This window comes from Plasmodium berghei (genome assembly GCF_900002375.2).
Source record: "Plasmodium berghei ANKA genome assembly, chromosome: 12".
Classification (NCBI taxonomy): domain Eukaryota; phylum Apicomplexa; class Aconoidasida; order Haemosporida; family Plasmodiidae; genus Plasmodium; species Plasmodium berghei.
In genome coordinates this window covers 378,773-401,644 of record NC_036170.2, presented here as the reverse complement: position 1 = coordinate 401,644, position 22,872 = coordinate 378,773, and the positions used below count along the sequence as shown (strand labels likewise).

The following is a 22,872-nucleotide window of genomic DNA, read 5'->3' as shown; positions in this document are numbered from 1 at the left end:
AATGCGGTGGTTAAAAATTATGTATATATATAAATTACAAAACAAATTACAAATTGTATAACCGTCAAATTCAAGAAAGTAGATAAGAGGTAAGAAACTAGAAAACCAAAACAGTATAGTTATTTATGTATACACATATATGTGCATGAATAATTATTCTTGTTTCAATATTTATATTTGTATAAAATTATTTTCACAATCAATCTACATATAATTTTAATACACACATCTCTTATTATTTGATTTATTTTACACCATCTTAATATATGTTGTAAATTTATATAAGAACCCGAAAAATCTAATTAATCTTCAACATGTATTTTTTTTCCATAAAAACTTTTTATGCATTTTTTGTTCTTTTTATTTTATAGTTAGAAATGTCAGTAGTACTAAGTATAGTCGCCTCATACGCATGATTATATATCCATATCCTTATTGTAATAATTTATATACGTATTTCTTTCCCCCAACCAATACTATAAAAATTCTAATTTGTATAGCTTTTATCTTATAAATGTAAATACAAAGAAAACGTTTATATCTTTTATTGAATTTAGCTTTATATTTTTTCAATATCATTAGATGCAGTGTAATATGCAATTCTAATAAGAATGTTGCAAAATGTATCATAAGTATGCTATATATATGGGAACCGATAATGAAGGAGGGCGCCAAACAAAATACATGTATGCATATATATATTATATGAACAGTTAAGCCATACATAAAGTATTTAATAAAATATCTAAACGCACGCCATATTATTAGTAGTGCACAATTTATTGCACTCCTACTAAATGTTGCATGCATTTTTATTTTAATATTTGGAGAATTCTATAACCGCTGTTTTGTTCATTTTAAATAATTTATATAATATTTATATGTGAAAAGAGAAAAAGGCGAATTTTATAAATAGTATTTTTTTACAAAAAAAAAAGAAAGGCGCTTGAGATTATATGAAAGATTGTACCATGATTATCGTTTTTCGTGCTTTGAGAAAAAAAAATAGATAACAATTTTGTATATATTGCTTTTCGGTAAAAATTAAAAAATAGTTTCCTCATATATTTTATATGTTGCATGCGTTCCAGTTGTTACTAGTAATATATATTGTTTCCCGTTTTCCCAGTATTTTTTAATAATTTATAAAATAAAATCCAATGTTTTTATAGTATCCGATATAAATTATAATTATTTATTTATAGTTTTATTAACTATTTTAAAGGATTACACCGCTTTTATAACACATTTTAAACGCATGCGTTTATTTTCTCTCATAAAAAATACCGAAAAAATTAATACACCCCTCTAAAAAAAATTTATAAATATAGAATAATGCATTGATTGTAAATAAATTTTTAAATAAATTATTAAAAATAATTAAATGTTTATTTATTTATTATATATTTTTTTTTAAATATTATTATTTTTTTACAAGAAACTTTATATTTTCTATAAAGCTTATTTTAAATTATATACTTAAGTATTAATATAAAGTGCTTATTAGCATTTTCAATCTTACTAAAAACAAAAATATATATCAAAATGAAAATTCCAAACAAGTAATAAATAAATTAAAAATTTAAATATATATTCATATATGGTTTATATTCATTCTCTATATATCCCGATGTGTTAGCTTTTTTTAATATGCATACTTCACCATTTTGTGAAAAAGGCGTTCCGAAAAAGCTTTTATAATATATATATGTATTTACAATAAATACTTTAATATATTTGTGCACGCCCCTTTTATAATTCATGTAATCATCATGCCTTTCCGATTTAAGCTAACTACTTATTTATAATGATTACAACGTGCATATACTGTGTATATAACTAATAAAAGAGTATATATTATTTCATATATATATATGTACTTCTTATATATAGTCCTGGAGCTGGAGAACTTGGCTATGAGCCTGTTATGATAAAAGATGACGATGGATATGAATTTGATTCTTTTGTAACCCCCGATCATTATAAAGTAAAGACAAAACAAAAGTGATTCAGTCTTATAAAAAAAATAAAAAGCATCTTCATATGTATTTTTTTTTGTTTTACAATAGTAGCTTTAAATCTTTCAACTTATATATATATATTTTTTATCTATATAGAATTATCTTAAAAGAATTTTGATACCAAATGGGTTAATAAAAAGTAGAGTTGAAAGAATGGCTTTTGATATTAGTAGAACATATAATGGTGAAGAATTCCATCTCCTTTGCTTATTAAAAGGATCACGATCGTTTTTTACATCTTTGTTGAAATATTTAGATAGAATACATAATTATTATATTGCAGATGCTTCGACTAATTCATATAGAGAACATTATGTACGTGTAAAATCATATTGTAATACTCAATCAACTGGTAGGTTGGAAATAGTTAGTGAAGACTTATCTTGTTTAAAAGGCAAAAATGTTTTAATTGTTGAGGATATAATTGATACTGGTAACACATTATCAAAATTTTGTGATTATTTAAAAAAATTCGAACCCAAAACAATAGCAGTTTCAGCTTTATATATTAAAAGAACCCCATTATGGAATGGATTTAAAGCTGATTTTACTGGGTTTTCAGTACCTAATTTTTTTCTTGTTGGTTGTGGTTTAGATTATAATGAAAATTTTAGAGACCTTAACCACGTTTGCATAATTTCTGAAGAAGGGATAAAAACATTCATGCAGTCATCTTCTTAAAAAAATATTTTTAAACTAATTAAAATATTTTAATATGAGGATAATAACTATATTAATAATATTTTCCGCTTTGTTATGACTCTAAAGCGCTTTGTGCGTATATTTACATATATAGGTGTAGATTAAAAAAAATAAATAAATGCATATATGTGCAGTTATTGCCTATATATATGGCTTCATCCATTTATACACACATATATATAATAGTGTGTGAATTAATTAATGATTGTGTGAAGTTAATAACTGCACAATTCCGAAACATGTTTCATTTTATTAAGTGGAGGAGTTGTGCTTTGTACTATTTGAATATAACAAAATTGTTGTATTTATTCAATTTGGATTGTTTTTTAAAGTGTTATTTTATAAATATATTCGTTTCATGTATATATCTATTTATATTAGATGTGGATATATATATGGATATATATATATATGTGTGTATGTTAATATACGCAAAAAATACATATAAAACTTTTATTTACTACGTATATAAAAGTAAAACCATTCTTAAAAAATTTATTTTACTAAATTATTTCTATAATTAATTTCAAAGGTTGCCAATACATAAGATCACAACAAATTTTTAACAAAAAATATAATTCAAAATAGAAAAACATTTTGAATACAATATCATCATAGTAATGAAAAAGTAAAGAAATAAACATATTTTTTTGAAGTTTTTTTTTCAATCAAAAATAGTTACATTTTCTTAAAATATATCGTTTACCATCTAAGAAACACCAACTTAATATATGAGGCAATTAAGAAGTATATGCACACATGTGTGTATATGCAAAAATATGATTATCTTAAAAAGGTTATAATGAGAATGTGTGATGATAATATCAATATATTTTACAATTTCTATCATTAAAATTTTTGTTATTTAAAAAATAAGTTTAATATTTAATAGAATATAGTTGTTTTATGAATAATAGAAAAATATTTTCGAATAAACCAAAAATATAGCATATTAAAATAAAGGTGTAAAAAAAGGCGATATAATTTGAAGGTATTAATAATAATTCAAACAAAATATATAAACTGATATAATTGTGTGAGTTATTACATATTTTTCGTTAATATTTAAAAAAAGTTGTTATATCATATGAAAACATACAAATATAGAGTATTGCCAGTTCGTTTAATTATTGCATAAATTTTATTGCGGAATGAAAAGGAAAAAAACAAAGATTTTCCATTAAAAAATATTATGATTAATTTGTGTATAACTTTTAAATATTTTTTGTTAGTACTTAAAATTATTGACGTTTCATCTTTTTCTTTTTTTTACATTTATGTACTATAAATACATGATAATAATATGATTATACAATCTGCTGATACTTTCATTCTTATTTGCCACTTTTTATTTTTTTTTTAAATATAATATATGCTAACACAATTTCGTGAATTTTTTGATATAATATTTTTTTTGTAACGTATATATTACACAATACATAATATTTTTCCATTTATATATACTATACTTATTTATATTATTTATGTGTTTATTTTATACATTTATTTTGACTAATTATTTTAGTTAGATCATATTATATACAAATGAGTCATGATTTAAATAATTGGGGAAATAAATTATTTGCTGAATTGACATTACATAATAATTTATAAAAATATTACTATGCTTCATTTATAACTATTAGAAGATATTATTAACATTAAAGATAATTTTAGTAACTGCTATATTTTGTAACTGTATATGTATATATGTGCGTATATATGAAATATAGCAAATGCCATATAATGAATTAAAGTAAATGAAATATAGGTATTAATAAAAAAATGTCATTACATAAAGAAATTTGTAAATACATTATAAAAACAGGCTCAAAAGATATTAAGAAATTAGAATATGAACCAACAAAGAGAAAAACAAATAGACTAACTGAAGCTTTCAAAAATGCAATTTTCCCTTATTATTTTAAGTTTATTCGAGGGCCATTTGAAAGATGGCAATATTGTGCAACGACCAAATTTTTGAGAGAACATGGTAATACAAAAAAATGTGATAAATAAATGTACCCTTACAATATATGTATATATGCATAGGAAAAATATCATTTTATGCTCCGACCTTTGCGTATGTTTTTGTTTGCTTTTTAAAGAATAAACATTCATTATCATAACAAAGATATACTAAATAAAATGAATTGTAATTTTTCGATAAAAATGAGAACTAATTATTTAGTTATATGTAAAATAAACTTATTTTATACTTTTTTATATCCATTATTATTGTCTATTATATATTAGTACTTCAATTGTGGCGCTCGTATCCAAATATTGTCATTTTGCATTTAATAATTTTATAATTTTTTGCTTCTTTAATTAGGTTTAATGTACGATGACATGTACAGTGATAAAGATCCAGTAATCGAAAGAGCCATATCTTTATTACCAAAAGATATAAAAATAAAAAGGTATAGAAGAATGTTAAGAGGCACACACATAAATTTCCTAAGATTATACTTACATCCATCAGAGCAAAACTATGACCCATATATACCATATTTAGCTCCATATATTGAAGAAGCAAAATTTCAGTTACAAGAAGAAGAAGAATTATTGGGATACCATCCCTATGATAGAAGACTGTATTCGGGTGGAACGACAGGATTTGGTGATTTGGAACCAGGTCTACATTTTCTTGTATCTATTCCAAATCTTTATGGAGCTGCTATACCGCATTCAAAGAAAAAATAAAACCCTCATGCATATGTACAGTTTATCATAAATCAAAACTTATTGTATATATTTAACTATTTTTACAATGCTTATATTACAGTTTAAATATTTCCATAATTTTAATTAATTTTTTATTTTTTTGTAAAATCACATTTTATGGGAATAATACATTGCTCAAATATGAAAATGTACACAAAAATTGGCACATTAGTAAATGTTTTCCAACATCATGCATATTCATTGACATATAACTATGTGAGTATGCTTTGGGAATATGCTAATTCTTATGCATATCTATGTATTTATAGAAAACCCTTCAAGTATGAAATTTTTTATTATTCTTTCAAATATATTTTTTTTACAAATTAATTTTTTTTTAATGTAAATATAAAAAGTTTAAACCAATACATACACATATTTTTTAAAATCATGAATGCAGAAAATATATGCATATTTATATGCACAATATGTATATATTTTTTAAAGGTCATATTTCCGCATTTTTTAAAATTGCAATTTCAAATGCTATATATTTACTTAAAACCTTCACAAAAAAAACGAATGAAAAGTAAAAAATATAAAAATAAATAATATTTATTAAATCACAAAATATAAGACAAAAAACGATAAAATAACAAATACAAATGATATTACTTTTTCGAAAAAAAGACAAAAATAAGGGTAATATACACAAAAAATAAATATAAATTATAATAAAATATGAATAAAAAAAGTTATTCAAAAAGCTTTATTGTTCACGTGCATACATAATACCTGTATTAATTTTTTATATATATCACATACATGAAATGAAAAAAAACAAATATGATAATACCTACAAAATAATATATATATTTATTTTATAGGATTACAAACATAAAAACGATTTATAAGATGGATGGATGCTGTATCATGAAAAATTTTGAAAACTATATAAAATATTTAATTTGTTTTTCTATTCAATTTTCTTCGATTTTTCATTGTATCTTTTCCTTTTGTTTGCGTTTCTTTCTTTGCTCTCCGATTTATGCCCATATTTTTAGGATTTTTAAGAATCCTGAACATATACCAACTTATTGATTTTTGAATTAAGAACAATTGTGGTCATAGTTAATTTTTCTAAACTAAAGAAAATATCCTGACATTCAGTATTAATATCTTTTAAGTAGACATTTTTATTATCAACTTTTATATATTGTGTTGATATCTTAGAGTCTGGAATAAATTCAAGAATTTTCATGAGATGAGAACATGTGATTTTTAGGTAATTTGAAGCTCGTTCCTGTAATGTAGAAAAAAAAATAATGATAATAAATATGTAATATGAATGAATAAAGAAATAATTTAACACATATAAATGTATAATGTAAAAAAAATACCAATGCATTGCTTGTCGATAATATTTCATCTGTTAATGTTTTGTAAGAAGGAATGAAATGCCCATTTTTGTCATGTGTTCCATATTCTAATAAATTTTCTTTATTAATTTTTTTTTCGGGTGGGACATTGTTTTTTTTTTCTTCATTATTATTATTGTTATTATTGTTATCATTACGATTATTATTGTCGTTGTTATTATTGTCATTATTATTATTATTGTCATTATTATTATTATTGTCATTATTATTATTATTGTCATTATTATTATTATTGTCATTATTATTATTATTCACATTATTATTCATATTGTTATTCATATTGTTATTCATATTGATATTCTTTGCGTTCTCATTCATAACCTTTTCGTCATTTGGCTTAACCATCATGAAGCTGTAATTATTTAAATGCTCGTCTTTTAAATAATTTTCTTTCATACCAGTTCCATGTTTTTTTCTTTTGGGGTATTTAGAACATTCAGCAGTTTCTCTCCATATTTTAAAAAAACAAATAACAAAAAAAACAAATATCTTGTTCATTGTTTAAAAGTATATATGTGTGTAATTAATTTTATTGAGTATAGAAATATATATTTGGTGGAATGCATATAAATAATATATATTATTTATATTTATTATTTGTGTCTGTATATGTTTGGTTGTTCTTTTATTTATATATTTTATTATTCTTCCTTTGTGGTGCGGTTTTACTTTTTCCCGAATAGTAAAATTATAAAATAAATAATTTTATCACTATCGAAATATTCTATATATTTCAAAATTATGATACACTAAAATTTTTTATATCGATAAATACCAATGTTATATGTATGAAAAAACAATGATTGTCTTCTGTGTATTAGCATAACGTAATAATTGTTTTTATGTAAGCATATTCTTTTATTTAATTATTAAAAATAGAGAGCGAAAAAAAATATACGAAAAATAGCAGAGAGACATATTTTGTTCGAAAGATTTTTAAGTTGATATTTTGAAAAATGCATTAACTAGACAACCTTAAAAATATAAAATGTAAAAAAAAGTTATTTCCTTTTAAACTACCATAATAATTTTTATGTTTAAAAAAATAAAAATAAATAAAAATATTTTGAGATATAGTGCAGTTTAATATGTCATAATTTTGTGTGCAGTATAAATATATTATATTTCTTTTATTTTTTTATTCATTAGTTATTTTATCATAATTTGTGTTTTTTTAATGCTGTACGTTGGTGCATGAAACTTTTAGCATATATATGAAACAATAGTAAGCATTTTCCTAATAAAAACAATGTAAAACAGAAAAACATGAAAAAAAAGGTTAACAATTGTAATAAATTTATATACTACCACCATTCTTCTATAAAGTACCCCCAAAAAATTATGAAAAATAAATTATTATTTATGTAAATTAACAAAGTAAATATATATAGTAAAGTTTGACAATTTTTCGTTTGCTTGATATTTATTCGTGGTTTAGCATTTTGTCTCTTTGTATGCATATGATAGTGTATATATGTAAATATATATTTTTAAGCACAAATGTATGTATACAATAATATGCAATCACAAATATATATATATATGCTTATTTACATATTTATTATTATAACGAATATATAGGTATGTATAGATATATCCAATAAAATGGAGCACGCGATCGAAAAATAAACAGCAGCACAACTACTAAACAAAAAAATGGATACATAGAATTAAATGAAAATTTTTGATTATTCGAAAATTTCATATATATAATGTAAGCAGGATTGGTAAATTAATTTTTGGTCAACGGTGTCAAATTTTATGTCGCAGGAAAAATACATCATAGTGTAGAAAATAAAATAATTAAAAAAAAAGAAAAATAGCTATGCATATTAATCTTCTTTGCAATATAATTTACCTGAATTATTGAAATGTGCTATTTTATTTGGATGTTATAGAACTATACATAAAAACATGATATAATAACGTGAAATTCGTAAAGCATTTCAATCCAAAGCTAAATATTTTTCATATATATATATATATTCTAAAAAAACGAAATTCAAATATTACTACTCTCTTAATATTTATATATACGCATATATATATGGATTACATGGTGTAAAAGAAAACGCAAATCAATAGGAGCAAGATGCATATATAATAAAATTTCAACTTTTAAACAATAAATTTAAAAAATAACAAAAAATGAGTTATGCAAATAATTTTCAAAGGGTATTATATGCCTCTCGTTTTATGAGAGTGTTCGGAAAATTCAAAAGAGCACAATTAAGAGAAAAGCCACAAAGAAAAATAGGGCCTTTTAGTAATCCTGTAAAAAGATTAGTAAGATTAAAAGAAAAAGAAAGATTATTTTGTGAATTAGGAATGCCACGTATAATACCAAGAGCAAAAGCTGGATATAATGAAAAAATATTAGAAATTATAAAACCACCCAATGTAAGAAAAGAAGTATTGGATAGACGATTAGAATTTTTATTATCAAATGAAAGTGTATACCAACAAATGTACAATAAAATGTATAATGGAATAACTCCATATCAATGTGAATTATATATGTGGGAAAGACAAATGAGAGATTTAAGAAAAATATATAGAGCTCAATACTTACATAAGCTAAGTGAAATTACTAATGAAGAAAGAATTAAACAATTAAAATTATTATTGCAAACTAAAGAAGATAAAAAAAAAAGAAGAGAAATAATCCGAAATCGTATATTAGAAGATAAAAAAAGAAAAGCTATATTAAAAGATCGCTTATCATTAGAAAAAAAACTTACTCAATCTATTCTTTTTAGAAGGCAATCGAATATAAAAAAAAAAAATATATATTGGCTAGCCAAATTACAAAAAAAAAGTTTATATATAAATTCTGAAGATTTCAAAAAAAAAATATATCAAACTGATACTGGTAATAATAATAATTCTACTAATGCTACGGATAGTAGTGATAATAATTACTGTGATGATGAAAATCCTCTTTTCAATCGAAATATATCCACTAGTGATTTATATAAAGATTTAGGATATGATGTAAAAGATAAAAATAATAACAATGATAAAGTTTATAAGGCAAACAATATTTATAAAACACTATTAGAAGAATCATTCGATTTTTTAGAAGAAGATGCAGATCAATTTGAACAAAATCATTCTAATGACAATCAGGGAGATATTCCACATAAACAAAGAGCTCATATTTTATATTCTTCATTTTCGAATGATGAAAAAATTAAACTTCTTGATGATAAAATAGCTATACTTTCAAAAATAATTGAAGAAAAATCATATTCTAAAGGTGTAGACAATAACAACATAATGTTTTACATACAACTAAAGGATAAATTAGAAGCATCCAAACAAGCATTTTTGGAAAAAAAATACTTAAAAGATAAAGAAAAATCCAATTAAATTTATGCGTTTGTTTTATGAAACGTAACATGTTATTCTATGGAAGGTTATGTTTATAAATATATACGATGAATATACACATATATACTTAATTTTTCTATATATTCATTTCATATTTTTCTACAAATTTATGAAATTGTGTAAATATATTTTTTAATTTAATTCAATAAATTCCATTTTTATTATTTTGTAATTGCGCTAAATCATGAAATTTTCATTTTTTTTAATTAATTTTGTATACGCTTTCTTGGCATTTATATTCGGAAAGTAAATGTTTTTTTTGGATATTCCATTTATAATTATCAACTCTTGATGAACGATATTTATTTTTTAGTATAATTCCTATTTTAAAGTTTTTAATTTTAAAATATACTAAAGAAAATATTATTACATGTAATAGGGTTTACCTTTTACTAGTATATATAGATTTTGAATAAATGCTGCAAAGATTAATGATAATTTTTTTCCCCTTATTTATATGTATTAACAAATAAATTCTGCACATGCCAAACTAGACATACGTTATCTCATAAAAGTCAATATGCTATATACTTAGTTTTTATTCAATTTTTTTTTTAAAATAAAAAAGTAAAAATCGACAAATGTACTTAAAAATCAAAAAATCGAAAAAACAAAAGAAAAAACGATAGTAAGTATATAATGCATGTTTTTAACACAAAAAAATTAATACTCAAAACAATTAAATATTATGCTTAAAATAAATACAATCTCCTATTATCTAGTAATAATAAAGATGAATATATGGTGTGTACTTAAGAATAAAATAAACAGAAAAAAAAATATTTCACATAATAAGGAAAATAAAGAATACAATGTAATTCGAAACATAGTAGAGTATTAAGAATAAAAAGAAATATTAAGTAGAGCATGCGTGTCACATATATATTTAATATGATAAATGTAAACAAAACACGATACTAAAAGACAGTATATGGAAATATTACATGTATGTATGTAAGTAAGTAGATAAAATAAAAGGGAAGTAATTACGCAATGAAAACATTTTTAATACTAAAACAAAAAAATATATAAATAAATGCAGCCTAGATATGCAAAGTTGCACTTTAACTATTAAAATAACGAAATATATTCATTTTTTAGTTTTTATTTTCTGCTTTTTTTTTTTTAGTTGTTTTGATTTTAATACAATCCATCAAATTAATACTAAGTGTACCACTACCAATAGATATGTTATCTTCCTTTTTTTCATGAATATCAATTTTAGTATTGCAATTAGATTTAGCAACATCAAGAAAACTTTTGGATATTTGATAAACTTGATCATCGTCATCTAAGGATTGTTGTTTTGTAGAAGCAGCATATTTATTGGCAATGTTTTTGTTTTCACATTTGCTTTTCTTATAATTTTCGATATCATTTTTCTTTTTCTTTTTTTTGTCACCAAAATTATTATTTAATTTTTTTTTTTTTAATTCCATTGCATCAAAAAATTTATTTTCATATTTATCATAATCTAAGCTATTTGAATTTATATTATATAAGTCTTCTGATGGTATGAGGTCTTCATATTTTAATATTTCATCCTCATATAATTCTGTTTGAGAATATTTATTTCCTTCTATTTGGTTTGATAACCTTAAAATAAATGCAACGAAAATCGGTCATACATATATATATATTAAAATAAAAGCAAAAAATTGAATTTTAGATAAATGATATATATACCTTAATTTATTAGAACTTCCAATTGTTTCGGGGATGTTTATATTTATTGTATTAGTTGGAAGGTCCCAGTAACGTTTTTCCTTTCGAGCAATTTCCTCATTCTGTGCATATAAAATATATTATAAACATGTATGCATTATATACAAATGAAAAATATATTCTCATATGTTATTAACACAAAATGGTTTATGATTTATTACCGCTAAGGCTTGAAATAATTTTTCCTCCTTCTTTTTTTTACTTAAAATGTTATAATTCTTTTTATTTCGCTCAGATATTTCCTTCTATAATTCGTAAAAATAAGGCAAAAGAAAAGATGAAAAAAATAGCTATGATGAAAATAAATGAAAATAAATGAATGATCTAAAAATACCGCAAAGTGAGTTTGGGTTCGTTTAGATATAACATCATCTGAGCAAAATGAATAATACATAAGTATATGTGTATACATATTCTGAATAATGTGTGGGTATACATGCACAAATTCGGCATTATTATATAGTTAAACGAGTGAAATATAACTTTACCAATGTTTAATGTGGCAAATGAAACATTTATTCCAAGAGGTAAGCATGATAAAAACGTGTATCTATTATAGAGATTTAAAAAAATAATTTTCAATGAGTAAACAAAATCGAATAATCATGCATATAAGATGCCTACTTATTTAAATGCATATATACATATATAGTGATTTATTTATTATATGAACATGAATTGTGATATATTTTACTTTTTCTTAGTTTTTTCAGTTAGCTCAAAGGATTCAATATATGTAATATGCTTATTATACAAAAATTTGGGAATTTTATCTATGTCATTATTATATTCAAAAAGAATTAACCTATTAAAGTGGAAGGGTAATTTGTTTTATACAATATTTTTTGAATATAGAAAAAGACTTGTATGGGTATCTGATATATTATTTTTTTTAAAACAAACTTTAAAACGAAAGGATCGAGGAATATGCATTGCCCATCGATACTTTGATAGAAATATATTTCTGCAAATAACAAAATGAAAAAAAATATGTTATAAAATTAACGAATTATATATTAACAAGTGATTCTGAAAATTAAAAATATAAAAGATTATCGAACATAATAATTTCTAATATACATATTATATGAGAATGAAAAAATATCTTTATTTTCTTATTTATTTTAACCATTTTCATTATTATTTTTTTCTGAATCAATAATCTCTCTTCGATCTGAAGACACACCTTTTTTCGTTGGCATTCCCATAGAATCAGTTATCATCTCTTTTTTAATTTGTTCTATACTATCCTGAAAAGTGAAAAAAAAATGCAAGACGAATATATATATATATATATATATATATATATTATGTGTAAAAAAGGCATTTGGATATACAATGGATAAATAAAAATAGGAGAATTACGTAAACTTCTTGTGCCAAATTATTGTATAAGTAAAAGGAATCAGCCAAATTTTCTAAGTCCAATTCTGTTCCTTCGTCAATGTATAAAATATTTGAATCCAATTTTTCAATTGGTATACTCATATATTTCGCTATCCTGAATTTGATATTGGTTATAGCTTTTTGCATAATATCTTGATCGGATATAAAAAATTTATTTTTATTATTTTCACGAATAAAATATAAAATTTTTAAATCTTTTAAGAATAGAGAAAGAGGATTATATAAGTAATAAATTTTACAAAATTGTACTCCTAAATTTAAATTTAATTTTAGTATTTTTTCTGAATTATTTTGACTAAAGGAATACAAATTTTGAATTGTTGTATCTAAATTTACAATATCTTTAAAATCCATATTTTTTTTATTTTTAATAAAACTATTATTAGTAACTTTAAAATTTTTATTAAAATATAATTTTTCACATTTTATATCAATTTTTTTATTGTGTGTAAATAATAAACACATACTTATCTTATCATTTATATCATATCTTTTAACATATTGAAATTTAACACATCTTAAATCATTTTCATTAATTATTTCAAAACATATAGGGCATTTTTTCCATGCTTGATTTTTTCCTTCATCTATAAAATATTTTAAAATACATAGGAAACAAAAAACATGTCTACATTTTGTTATCCTCGGTGATATTATATTATTTTCAAGACAAATCGGGCAAGCTAAATTTGTATCGTCATAAATAATGTAATCCACTTTTTCTATATGCTTCCATTCTATATTATCTCCATCTAAAGAATTTGTTAAATATTTTTTTTCCAACACATAGTACCTAAAATTACAATTTATATATTGTTTTTTATTATTATTATTATTATTGTTAGAAATCTTTGATGATGTTTGGTTATTATTTCGTTTATTTTTTATATTTTTCGCTGTGGAAATGCATATGCTTTTTTTTAAAATTGATATTTTGGGTTCATATCTATTATAATTAACTATATAATTTAAACTTATTCCTTTTTTGTTATTTGCATTTTTCCCTTTTTCATTCGCCGTTTTTTTACTTTTATTTTTATTTGATCCCTCTATGTCTTTTTCCCAGTTATCAGTTATGTTATTCTCTATATACGAGGGGTCGTTGTTTGAGTTGTTACCGGGTTTGCTAATTTCAAAATTGTGAATCATTGATACGCTACTATTTTTGTTATTTTTATATATTTTATGATTATTAATTGGTAATATCAATGTGCTGGCTTTATTGCAAATTGTATTTGACTTGTTTTTGTCTCTATCGAATTGACCATATAAATTGCTGAGTGAAAATTTGATATTTTCATTTTTCATCTCATATTTTTTTATTTTTTCGTGTCATGCCATATTATAGGGTTTGTAACCCGATGTGTAATATACAACTTAGTAAATTATCACTAAAAATTATTAATTTTGAAATTAATTTTAACGTATATATTACTTCAGTTGCTGTATGTATTGGCTAATATATATATTTTTTTATTTTTTTGAAAAAAACCCCAAATTATAAATCATACAGATTCGTGTTAGCCTATCCAAACATATAGGAAATAATATGAACATAAAGAAACAGACTAATGGTTGTATTTTAACACGAATTTTTATATGGATAAGAAAAAATATGAACAAAAAGTAATATTGCTTGTAAAATGGATTTATATAGGCATGGAAAATATAAATTAACAATGAATAATAATCTATGCATCTGTTATAACGTTTTTTTTCCCCTCCTTTTTTATCGTCCTTAGTAATGGAAAATATATTTTTTCCTCTACTAAGTTATATGCAAAAAAAATTATTACTATAAAAATAAAGACGGGGGAAAAAACATAATACAAATATAGCGCATGTTTTAAATGCGTATAAATTTATAAAAATAATAAAACGCAAACCATAATGAAATTATAAATTCATATATGTAAATAGATGCAAATATATATATATATATATATATATTGTATAATGTGTTATATTATCCCATTCATTTTGTAGTTTAATGTGTTACATAATCGAACAATTTTCTTGTAAAAAAAATATATATACGTATATATGTATTTTTTTGGGCGATATGGAATGCACATTTTCTCCTCTTTTTTATTAATTATATATATTTTTTTTTTTTAAGTATAAAATAATTCATATTTTTATGCACAAACTATATAAAAAATAAATAAAAGCAAAATATATAATATGAAAAATAATTATACTTTAGAAAATGATGAAAAATCGGAATATATTATTACAGAGAAGTGCTTAAAAATCGGAAAAATTTGAAGTGTGAAAATTATATACATTTTTTCGTATTTTTAATGTAATTATATTAAGTTGAAGTAAATATATATATGTATGTTGATAAAAAATAGAGATAAAAAAATGCTAAAATGTTTGATGTATCATGGTTAAAGATGCTTATACGCTAAGAAGAAACTATAAAATATGATTTATACGTCATTATTATTTTTTTTAATTTATACATTTTCGTCCATTGTTCATAATGAAAAGATATATTATAACACAGACTATAAAAAAAACGGTAATGACATTTTTTTTATAAAGAAATTTTTTAAATATAAGAAAAAGTATCGTATTAATGCAAAAGAGTTTGTTAACTTTAAAGAAATTCAATTACAAAGAATAAATGATTGCAGAAAAAGAAGTGGGACAGGAAAAAATAATATTAACTATAATATAAGGGATTCATATAATAGCCATGAAAATGCGTAAGCTTTATTTTCATGTATAGAAAATTTGAAACATACTTTTATTATCTCAAATGCGTAATTATGTAAATTTTTACATGCACACAGGCCTATGCTGTTCCTATATATATGTATGTGTATTTTCTGTTTCATATATAAAGCCTTTTTGTTAGAAATGAAGTATTTCCAACATTAGCTAAAATAGAAACTGAAAAATTGAAGGAAAGAGAAAATAATAGAGAAATATATAAAAATATTAATGATTACAATAGCAGTTTTGATAGGCGGGTAAAAATATACTAACAACAATTTTATTAAAAAATATATAACCTCATTTATGCATCCCTTTTATTATGGTATAAATATTTAATTGTCTTTTTTTCAGACGTTTATACAATTTCTTATCGATTTATATAATATTTTTTTGAAAATTGATGAACTTTTCCTTATTAACAAAGATAAATTTTCTATTCTAACATATAATGGTCCTATGATGTTAACTAATTATCTTTATGAAGATATAATTTATCTTACATCCATTGTTGAGGTAAAACTTATAAAAATTGTGCTTAATTTGATTTATTTTTCATTTTTATATTGATTCATTTTTTTTTGAAAATTTAGAATTCGGAAACAATAACAGCTAGCCAATATTGTAGAGATTATATTTACCATCTTGAAGAATTAGCCGAAAAAAATAAATTAAGTAAATTAATTAAAGAAAGAAAATGTGAATTTACTTATTTTTTTACTAAAAGAAAATAATCTTTATCTTGATAGAATAACCGTATATTTTCAATATTTTATGATTTATATATAGCTGGAAATTTTTTAATATGCATGAAAACTGTCATAAAAATTGTATGAATATAATTTTTTTTTGTACAGAATTTTTAGCCCATTCTTATTTATTTTACAAAAACTTTCATTTAACTAAAGAGCATTTATTAAACAGCATTTGCAAATATTTGAACATAATTAAAACGTTAAAATCAACACGATATGTTCCTGATGTGTCTAATTTCGAGGTCAGTATATAAACTTTATAATAAAACTCATTATTAACTGTTTATACTTATATTTTACATATAAAAAATTCATAAGTATGTGTGTGTGCAAATAGCATTCACAATATTATGAAGCCATTTCAAAGATGTTTTAGTGGATAAATTAGTTATTTTATGCATATGCATATGAGGCGATAATTATATATATGTAATTGTGAATATAATAAATATGCTAATAATGCATATTCTTCTTATGTCCCCTTTATTATTTTATACTCATTATATAGCTAAAAATATTATTAAATCTAACTGACATTGTATGTCTACATATCCAAAAATATACACACACTTAATGTATGTTTAAAAATATTAAAATGCATATTTTATTTTTTTATTTTCAGTATTGTTTAAATAAAATGAGCCGTAAATGGACACGATGGGAAAAAGATAATTTTTTGGCTAGTCTTCATGATGCCACCGATAAAATGATGATTTTGACAAAACATTTTGAAAATATAAAAAAATGATTATTTTATCATTGTATTTTTATTTATTGTTGTTAATGGTTATAGTTTTGTTAATCCACTATTCTGGATAATAAAACGTCATTACATTGCTCTGCAAGCAAATAAATATGAATATATAAATATATACATATATATATACAGTGTTTATCGACATTAATCACTATAGAGAAAAGCAATAACGACTGCTTTTTCTGCTTTTTTGTTTGGTGTATTTTTTGTTATTTTTTTAAAACCTTTAAAACATATGACCAATTTTTTCTAATTGAAATCGATCTTTATTAAGCTAATATAATGCCAACCTTAAAATGACGAACTGCACTTCTTGTGTATTTGTTAAAATATGAAGATATAAGCCGTTTTTCGCTTATTCATTTAATTTATTCATATTGCTTAATTTTTTTAGCCATTAATAATAATAATATAAGAAATAAATAATAAATTAAGAGTACTTTTAAATGATATAAAATTAGTTAATTTATACATAATACTTTTATTATTTTTTTTTACAATATATAGGATATTTAATATTTCATAAAATAAATTATCTTTACATTAGTTTTCAAAAAGTTAATATTCAACTTTAAAATTCATATATATATACTAACATAAAATTATTATAAATGGAAGTCTATTTTTAATTTAAATGATAAAAATTCAAACAATACATAATAAATTTGTAAAAAATATGTAAACAAAAATATATATTTATATTTACACAAGACACAGGCATATTAACATAATATTTTTATATGTATTATGTGAATATAGAGATAGACAAATATGCATTATACAAGTTTACATAATATCACTATAATACAACTACTATATATATATGCTATTTATGTTATTCTTTATTATTATTTTTTTTTATTATATTTTTTAATTTTTTTTGTATTTTTTGAATTTTTTTATATGGTTAATTAGTTTTTATATTTATAATGTATTTTATGATTCAAGTAAAGCAGGATCCATACACCTGTATAAATTGCACTGTACTCACATGCAACATTTTAAGCGTTTGAGGGTACACAGTAATGGAAATGCCGTACAAATATATATATATATAATATATATATATATGGGTTATTAGCATTTACTTTAGATGAAATTTCAAATCCTACATCTGTTTTCTACCTAAAACCGTTACTGTTTTTTTTAAGAACGTCGATATCAATATCCCCTATAATTTATATTTAATTTGCAACGATTTCTTTTTGTACTGTATCATGTTTTTTAGTATTAGCTAAAATGATTGCCTTTTTTGTTTTTCGGGATTGAATATTAGTTACATCGTGTAAACTGGGAAAGGCCTTTTCATCATTTGTGTTAATATAAACTTCATTTTTGGAGGAATCAGATCTATAATTAGATTTTCCAGATCTTGAACTTTTGTGTGATTTTCTGTGAGATGGGGAAAATGTGTTACTATTATAGTTACTGTTTGATGCCATGTGCCTACTATTACTGCTATTGTTATATCGATCATAGTATGAATTTTCTTCTTTAGTTCGACTTAATATTTTTTCTATTTCTTTTTGAGCAACTTCTACTGTTTTTGGAGTACCTTGAATAAAAACTTTTTTATTTTCTTTGTCTATATGTATTTTTTTAACATATGTATCTTCTTGTATTCTGTTAATAGTTCTTCCTTTTTTACCAATTATACTTCCTATATGTTCAGTATCTATATTTATTTCAACAGTTATATATGAATTATTAGATGAAGATTTTCCATCTTGTCCTTCTTTTGCATCCTTTTCATCTTTACCTTCAGTTTGTACTAGATTTTCTAAAACGTCTTTAGCTAAAAATATATTATCTTCATGTCCATATATTTGAGCAATATAGTTAGTTTTATTAATTTGAATACTAGTATATGTATCTTTTTCGATTTCTTTAATTTTTTGTGCCTTTGCTGATAATAATAATGCAATAACTCGCTCATTAATAGCTACTTCAACAGATTTTCTTTTTTTTAATAAATCATCAATCATTTGAATAGCATCATCAATATTACTTTTATTTCCACTTATATTTAATTCTTTATAGTTTGTTTTATTAAATATTTTAACTTCAGCCCCAGTTTGTGCTTTAATTTGATTTCTGTAATTTGCATTAAAAAGAAATGCTTCTTCTTCGGTTAGTTTTTTTTTAACTGATTTGCTAGAAATTATATTTTTAGCATGGTCTAAAATTTCAAGAGCCTTTTTAATATTTTCTTGTTTTCCTACTAAACTAATACCATTATCATGTCGTATAACAAATAAATTTAAATTTTTTCTGATATCATTTAATTCATATGCACATTTTTTATATAATGCAAAAAGCTCTCTTTCTTCAAATTTTATAAATTCGGATTCTAAACTGTTAAGAATTTCATTTAATTTTTTTTCTGCTTCTTGTATGTCTGCATCTTTACTTCCTTTTATAGTAGCTGAGGCATCAAATGTTTTTGCATCATAATTCATTCTTATCAATGTATTAGTTTTTGTTTCGATTTCTTTTAACAAACCTTTATTAAAACCACGTCCTAATACTGAATCTAATTTAATTGTTTTTGACACATTTTTAGCACTTGAATTTTTTTCATTATTAGCTTTTTCAATTAATTCTTTTAAATTTGTGATATCATTTTTCATACCACAATAATATAATGTTTCATTATCTACATGTACAAATACGTTTGTATCTTCTTCCATTTTTTTAAAACTTCCATCACACATATTAAGCATAATTTTAAATACTTTATTACTCAAATGTACATAATTTTTTTCAGTAAAATCTATATTTTTTATATAAGAAATAAAATTTTCTATATCGTCATTACATCCAGATATATTCAAAGTTGTCTTGTTTTCAAAATTATTATTACTTATCTTATCTACATATACAAAATATGTTGTTTGTATTTTATTAAGGAAGTTGTATGGTTTAATTAATGTATTATATTTATCATTTGGTAATGAAAATTCTTTGTTTATTATATCATTTTCTTTTATTTGAATATTTTGTTTTTCTTTTTTCATTTTAATTATTTTTTCTACAAATTTTAATTTTTTTTCGTGTACTTTTATTTCATTTAAACTTTTTTGATTTTCCTTTAATTTTTCTTCGCATGTTTTTTTTAAAGTAAATAAACGATTTTGGAAATTTTTAAAGCTTTCATAATTTTTTGTAATAATTAATTGATCTTCTAAATAATTTATATATGTATTAACTTCTTCCATTTCTTCTTCACTCTTTGGATTTAATTTCTTTTTCTTTAATTTTGCTTCTTTACATTTATTTTCGATATCTGCAGATGTTAATTTCATATTAACTGGTCTGGGGGTTTGTGCATTGATTTTAGATATCGATGAATTTATGGTACCTATAAATGCTTCAAATTCTGCTTTTCTTTTAACTTCTGCTTCTATTTTATCACTAATATTTTTATAATTATCTTGTTTGGACAATTTTAAAAACTTTTTATTTAGATCATTTTCGATTTTTTTTCTTTCATCTTCCTTTAATTTTAAGTCCTTTTTCGCATCCTTTTTAGCTTCTTCTTTCTTTATTTCATCTACATTTTTTTCTTTGCCATTATTTTTATTATTAATATTTTGTGGAGATACAGGACTTTCAGCTTTTCCTTTTTTTTTATTATCTTGATTCTTATTAGCATTCTTTCCATTTCCTTCAACTTGCTTGTTATTGTTTTTATCTTCTACAGCAGTTCCTTTTGGCTTATTATTTTCATTACCTTCATTCTTTGCATTTTTGTTCTTTTGTGTTTTTTTTTGATCTTCATTATTCTTCTGACTCTTATTAGTATTGGCATTGCTGCCCTTTTCCTTAATAGCACCTTCCTTTTCAGCATCGTTATTTTTTTTTTTTTGAACATTTCCATTAAGTTGCCCATTCAATGCTGTTTCTTCTGGTTTTACATTCTCCTTTTTATTTTTTTGCTCATTTTTTTCATTTGGTTTGGATCCTACTTGTTTTTTATCATTTGGTGTGGTTTCCTTTGCATTGTTTACTGGAGCTACATTTTCAGTTTCCTCTTTTTTATTTCCTCCTGAAGCCACGGATTTGGCCTTTCTTCCCATTTTAGTTATGAAATGCATTCTATGAAAAGAAAAAATAATAAAAGTAAATAAATAAATGTAATCACTTAAGGGTAAATAAAACAATTATACGAAACAAGCACGCACATATATATGAACTATTTTGGGGTACCTTACTTCGATATGTTTTTTCTTGATAATTAAAGAATTATAGTTTTTTGTCAGTTCTATATCTGTATTTATACTAATTAAAAGTATTTTCCGGTAGTATTATTCTTTATTGATTTTATTATGCGTTGCTATAGTCTCTAAAGTAAATGGAATAAGCTTGTTAGCAATATGTATGTATGTATATATAACTTTTATATTTATAATATTATGCCCAATCGTAGAATGTCCTTCTTTTCACAAGAAGCATTATAATTTACATACAAAGAATTTATTCTCTATATATTTATATATATTTCCAACTTAATTTTTTTTTTTTTCAAAAAACTTAATTTATTAGCAAGTTTTTAAAAAAGCTTATCGTTAAAATTATTTTTTTTGAATACTTTTATAAAAAGAGACAATTACTTTTTCTAATTTAAATAAAAGCGCAACTGAACATAAAATTACTTTATCAACAAATGTAGGTGAATAAGGGGTTTTCAGTAATTTATACTCATTTTTTTCTTATTTATTAATTTACTTTTTTTTCTATATAATGCTTATCAACAATAATATAATTTATATATTAAAAATTAAAATATGATAATTTTTAATTCAATGATTTAACATTTTTTTTTTTTATAAAAATGTATAAATATTCAAAAGGGAAAAAATTATATAAGGATAATTTATTGTAATAGGGGGATTAATTTTTATATAACATTTGCTATATTATAATTATTTTATAGATTGTATATATTTTATATATACATATAATGTAATATTTTTTTAAAAATACTATTATAAGTGTATTGAACAAAGGATATAACAAAAATATGTATTTAATATTATATATTTTTTTAACAAATATAATATTTTTCACACTGTTATTTATTTTTAATGGGTATTATTTTTTGAGGATATATCATTTAAATATATTTGGGGGAATTTGTTTTTTTATTTATTCTCTATATTTTGTTAGCACTTGCATTTATTTATTTTTTAGCACTATGCATATATAAGCCAGAAAATGTCATGAATAATATATTCTTTAAAAAATGTTGTATCCTTTATACACGCAAAAAAAATGTCATA

General features: G+C 22.1%; 7 protein-coding genes across 7 annotated transcripts; 4 read left to right on the top strand and 3 right to left on the bottom strand.

The window, feature by feature from the left end:
• Nucleotides 1-1,545: 1,545 nt before the first annotated feature.
• PBANKA_1210800 (hypoxanthine-guanine phosphoribosyltransferase, putative) lies at nucleotides 1,546-2,702 on the top strand (the record flags this gene model as incomplete). Its single annotated transcript, XM_034566161.1, has 3 exons — nucleotides 1,546-1,562; nucleotides 1,894-1,987; nucleotides 2,118-2,702. The coding sequence occupies 3 exons, from the start codon at nucleotides 1,546-1,548 to the stop codon at nucleotides 2,700-2,702; spliced, it is 696 nt and encodes a 231-aa protein (XP_034422786.1).
• A 1,806-nt stretch (nucleotides 2,703-4,508) lies between these two features.
• On the top strand, nucleotides 4,509-5,429 carry PBANKA_1210700 (cytochrome b-c1 complex subunit 7, putative; the record flags this gene model as incomplete). The annotated part of the gene is made up of 2 exons (XM_034566160.1): nucleotides 4,509-4,716; nucleotides 5,059-5,429. 2 exons carry the CDS (start codon nucleotides 4,509-4,511, stop codon nucleotides 5,427-5,429), a joined length of 579 nt encoding a protein of 192 aa, XP_034422785.1.
• Nucleotides 5,430-6,459: 1,030 nt separating this feature from the next.
• On the bottom strand, nucleotides 6,460-7,327 carry PBANKA_1210600 (rhoptry associated adhesin, putative; the record flags this gene model as incomplete). Its single annotated transcript, XM_034566159.1, has 2 exons — nucleotides 6,460-6,693; nucleotides 6,791-7,327. 2 exons carry the CDS (start codon nucleotides 7,325-7,327, stop codon nucleotides 6,460-6,462), a joined length of 771 nt encoding a protein of 256 aa, XP_034422784.1.
• Nucleotides 7,328-8,977: 1,650 nt separating this feature from the next.
• On the top strand, nucleotides 8,978-10,201 carry PBANKA_1210500 (conserved protein, unknown function; the record flags this gene model as incomplete). Its single annotated transcript, XM_034566158.1, has 1 exon — nucleotides 8,978-10,201. One exon carries the CDS (start codon nucleotides 8,978-8,980, stop codon nucleotides 10,199-10,201), a length of 1,224 nt encoding a protein of 407 aa, XP_034422783.1.
• Nucleotides 10,202-11,319: 1,118 nt separating this feature from the next.
• On the bottom strand, nucleotides 11,320-14,503 carry PBANKA_1210400 (RING zinc finger protein, putative; the record flags this gene model as incomplete). The annotated part of the gene is made up of 9 exons (XM_034566157.1): nucleotides 11,320-11,818; nucleotides 11,909-12,009; nucleotides 12,109-12,192; nucleotides 12,282-12,319; nucleotides 12,436-12,497; nucleotides 12,642-12,752; nucleotides 12,851-12,911; nucleotides 13,077-13,197; nucleotides 13,313-14,503. The coding sequence occupies 9 exons, from the start codon at nucleotides 14,501-14,503 to the stop codon at nucleotides 11,320-11,322; spliced, it is 2,268 nt and encodes a 755-aa protein (XP_034422782.1).
• A 1,281-nt stretch (nucleotides 14,504-15,784) lies between these two features.
• Nucleotides 15,785-17,581, top strand: PBANKA_1210300 (heme oxygenase, putative; the record flags this gene model as incomplete). Its single annotated transcript, XM_034566156.1, has 6 exons — nucleotides 15,785-16,068; nucleotides 16,209-16,335; nucleotides 16,433-16,594; nucleotides 16,672-16,753; nucleotides 16,936-17,075; nucleotides 17,456-17,581. 6 exons carry the CDS (start codon nucleotides 15,785-15,787, stop codon nucleotides 17,579-17,581), a joined length of 921 nt encoding a protein of 306 aa, XP_034422781.1.
• A 1,193-nt stretch (nucleotides 17,582-18,774) lies between these two features.
• On the bottom strand, nucleotides 18,775-21,687 carry PBANKA_1210200 (PRE-binding protein, putative; the record flags this gene model as incomplete). The annotated part of the gene is made up of 1 exon (XM_034566155.1): nucleotides 18,775-21,687. One exon carries the CDS (start codon nucleotides 21,685-21,687, stop codon nucleotides 18,775-18,777), a length of 2,913 nt encoding a protein of 970 aa, XP_034422780.1.
• Nucleotides 21,688-22,872: the final 1,185 nt, after the last annotated feature.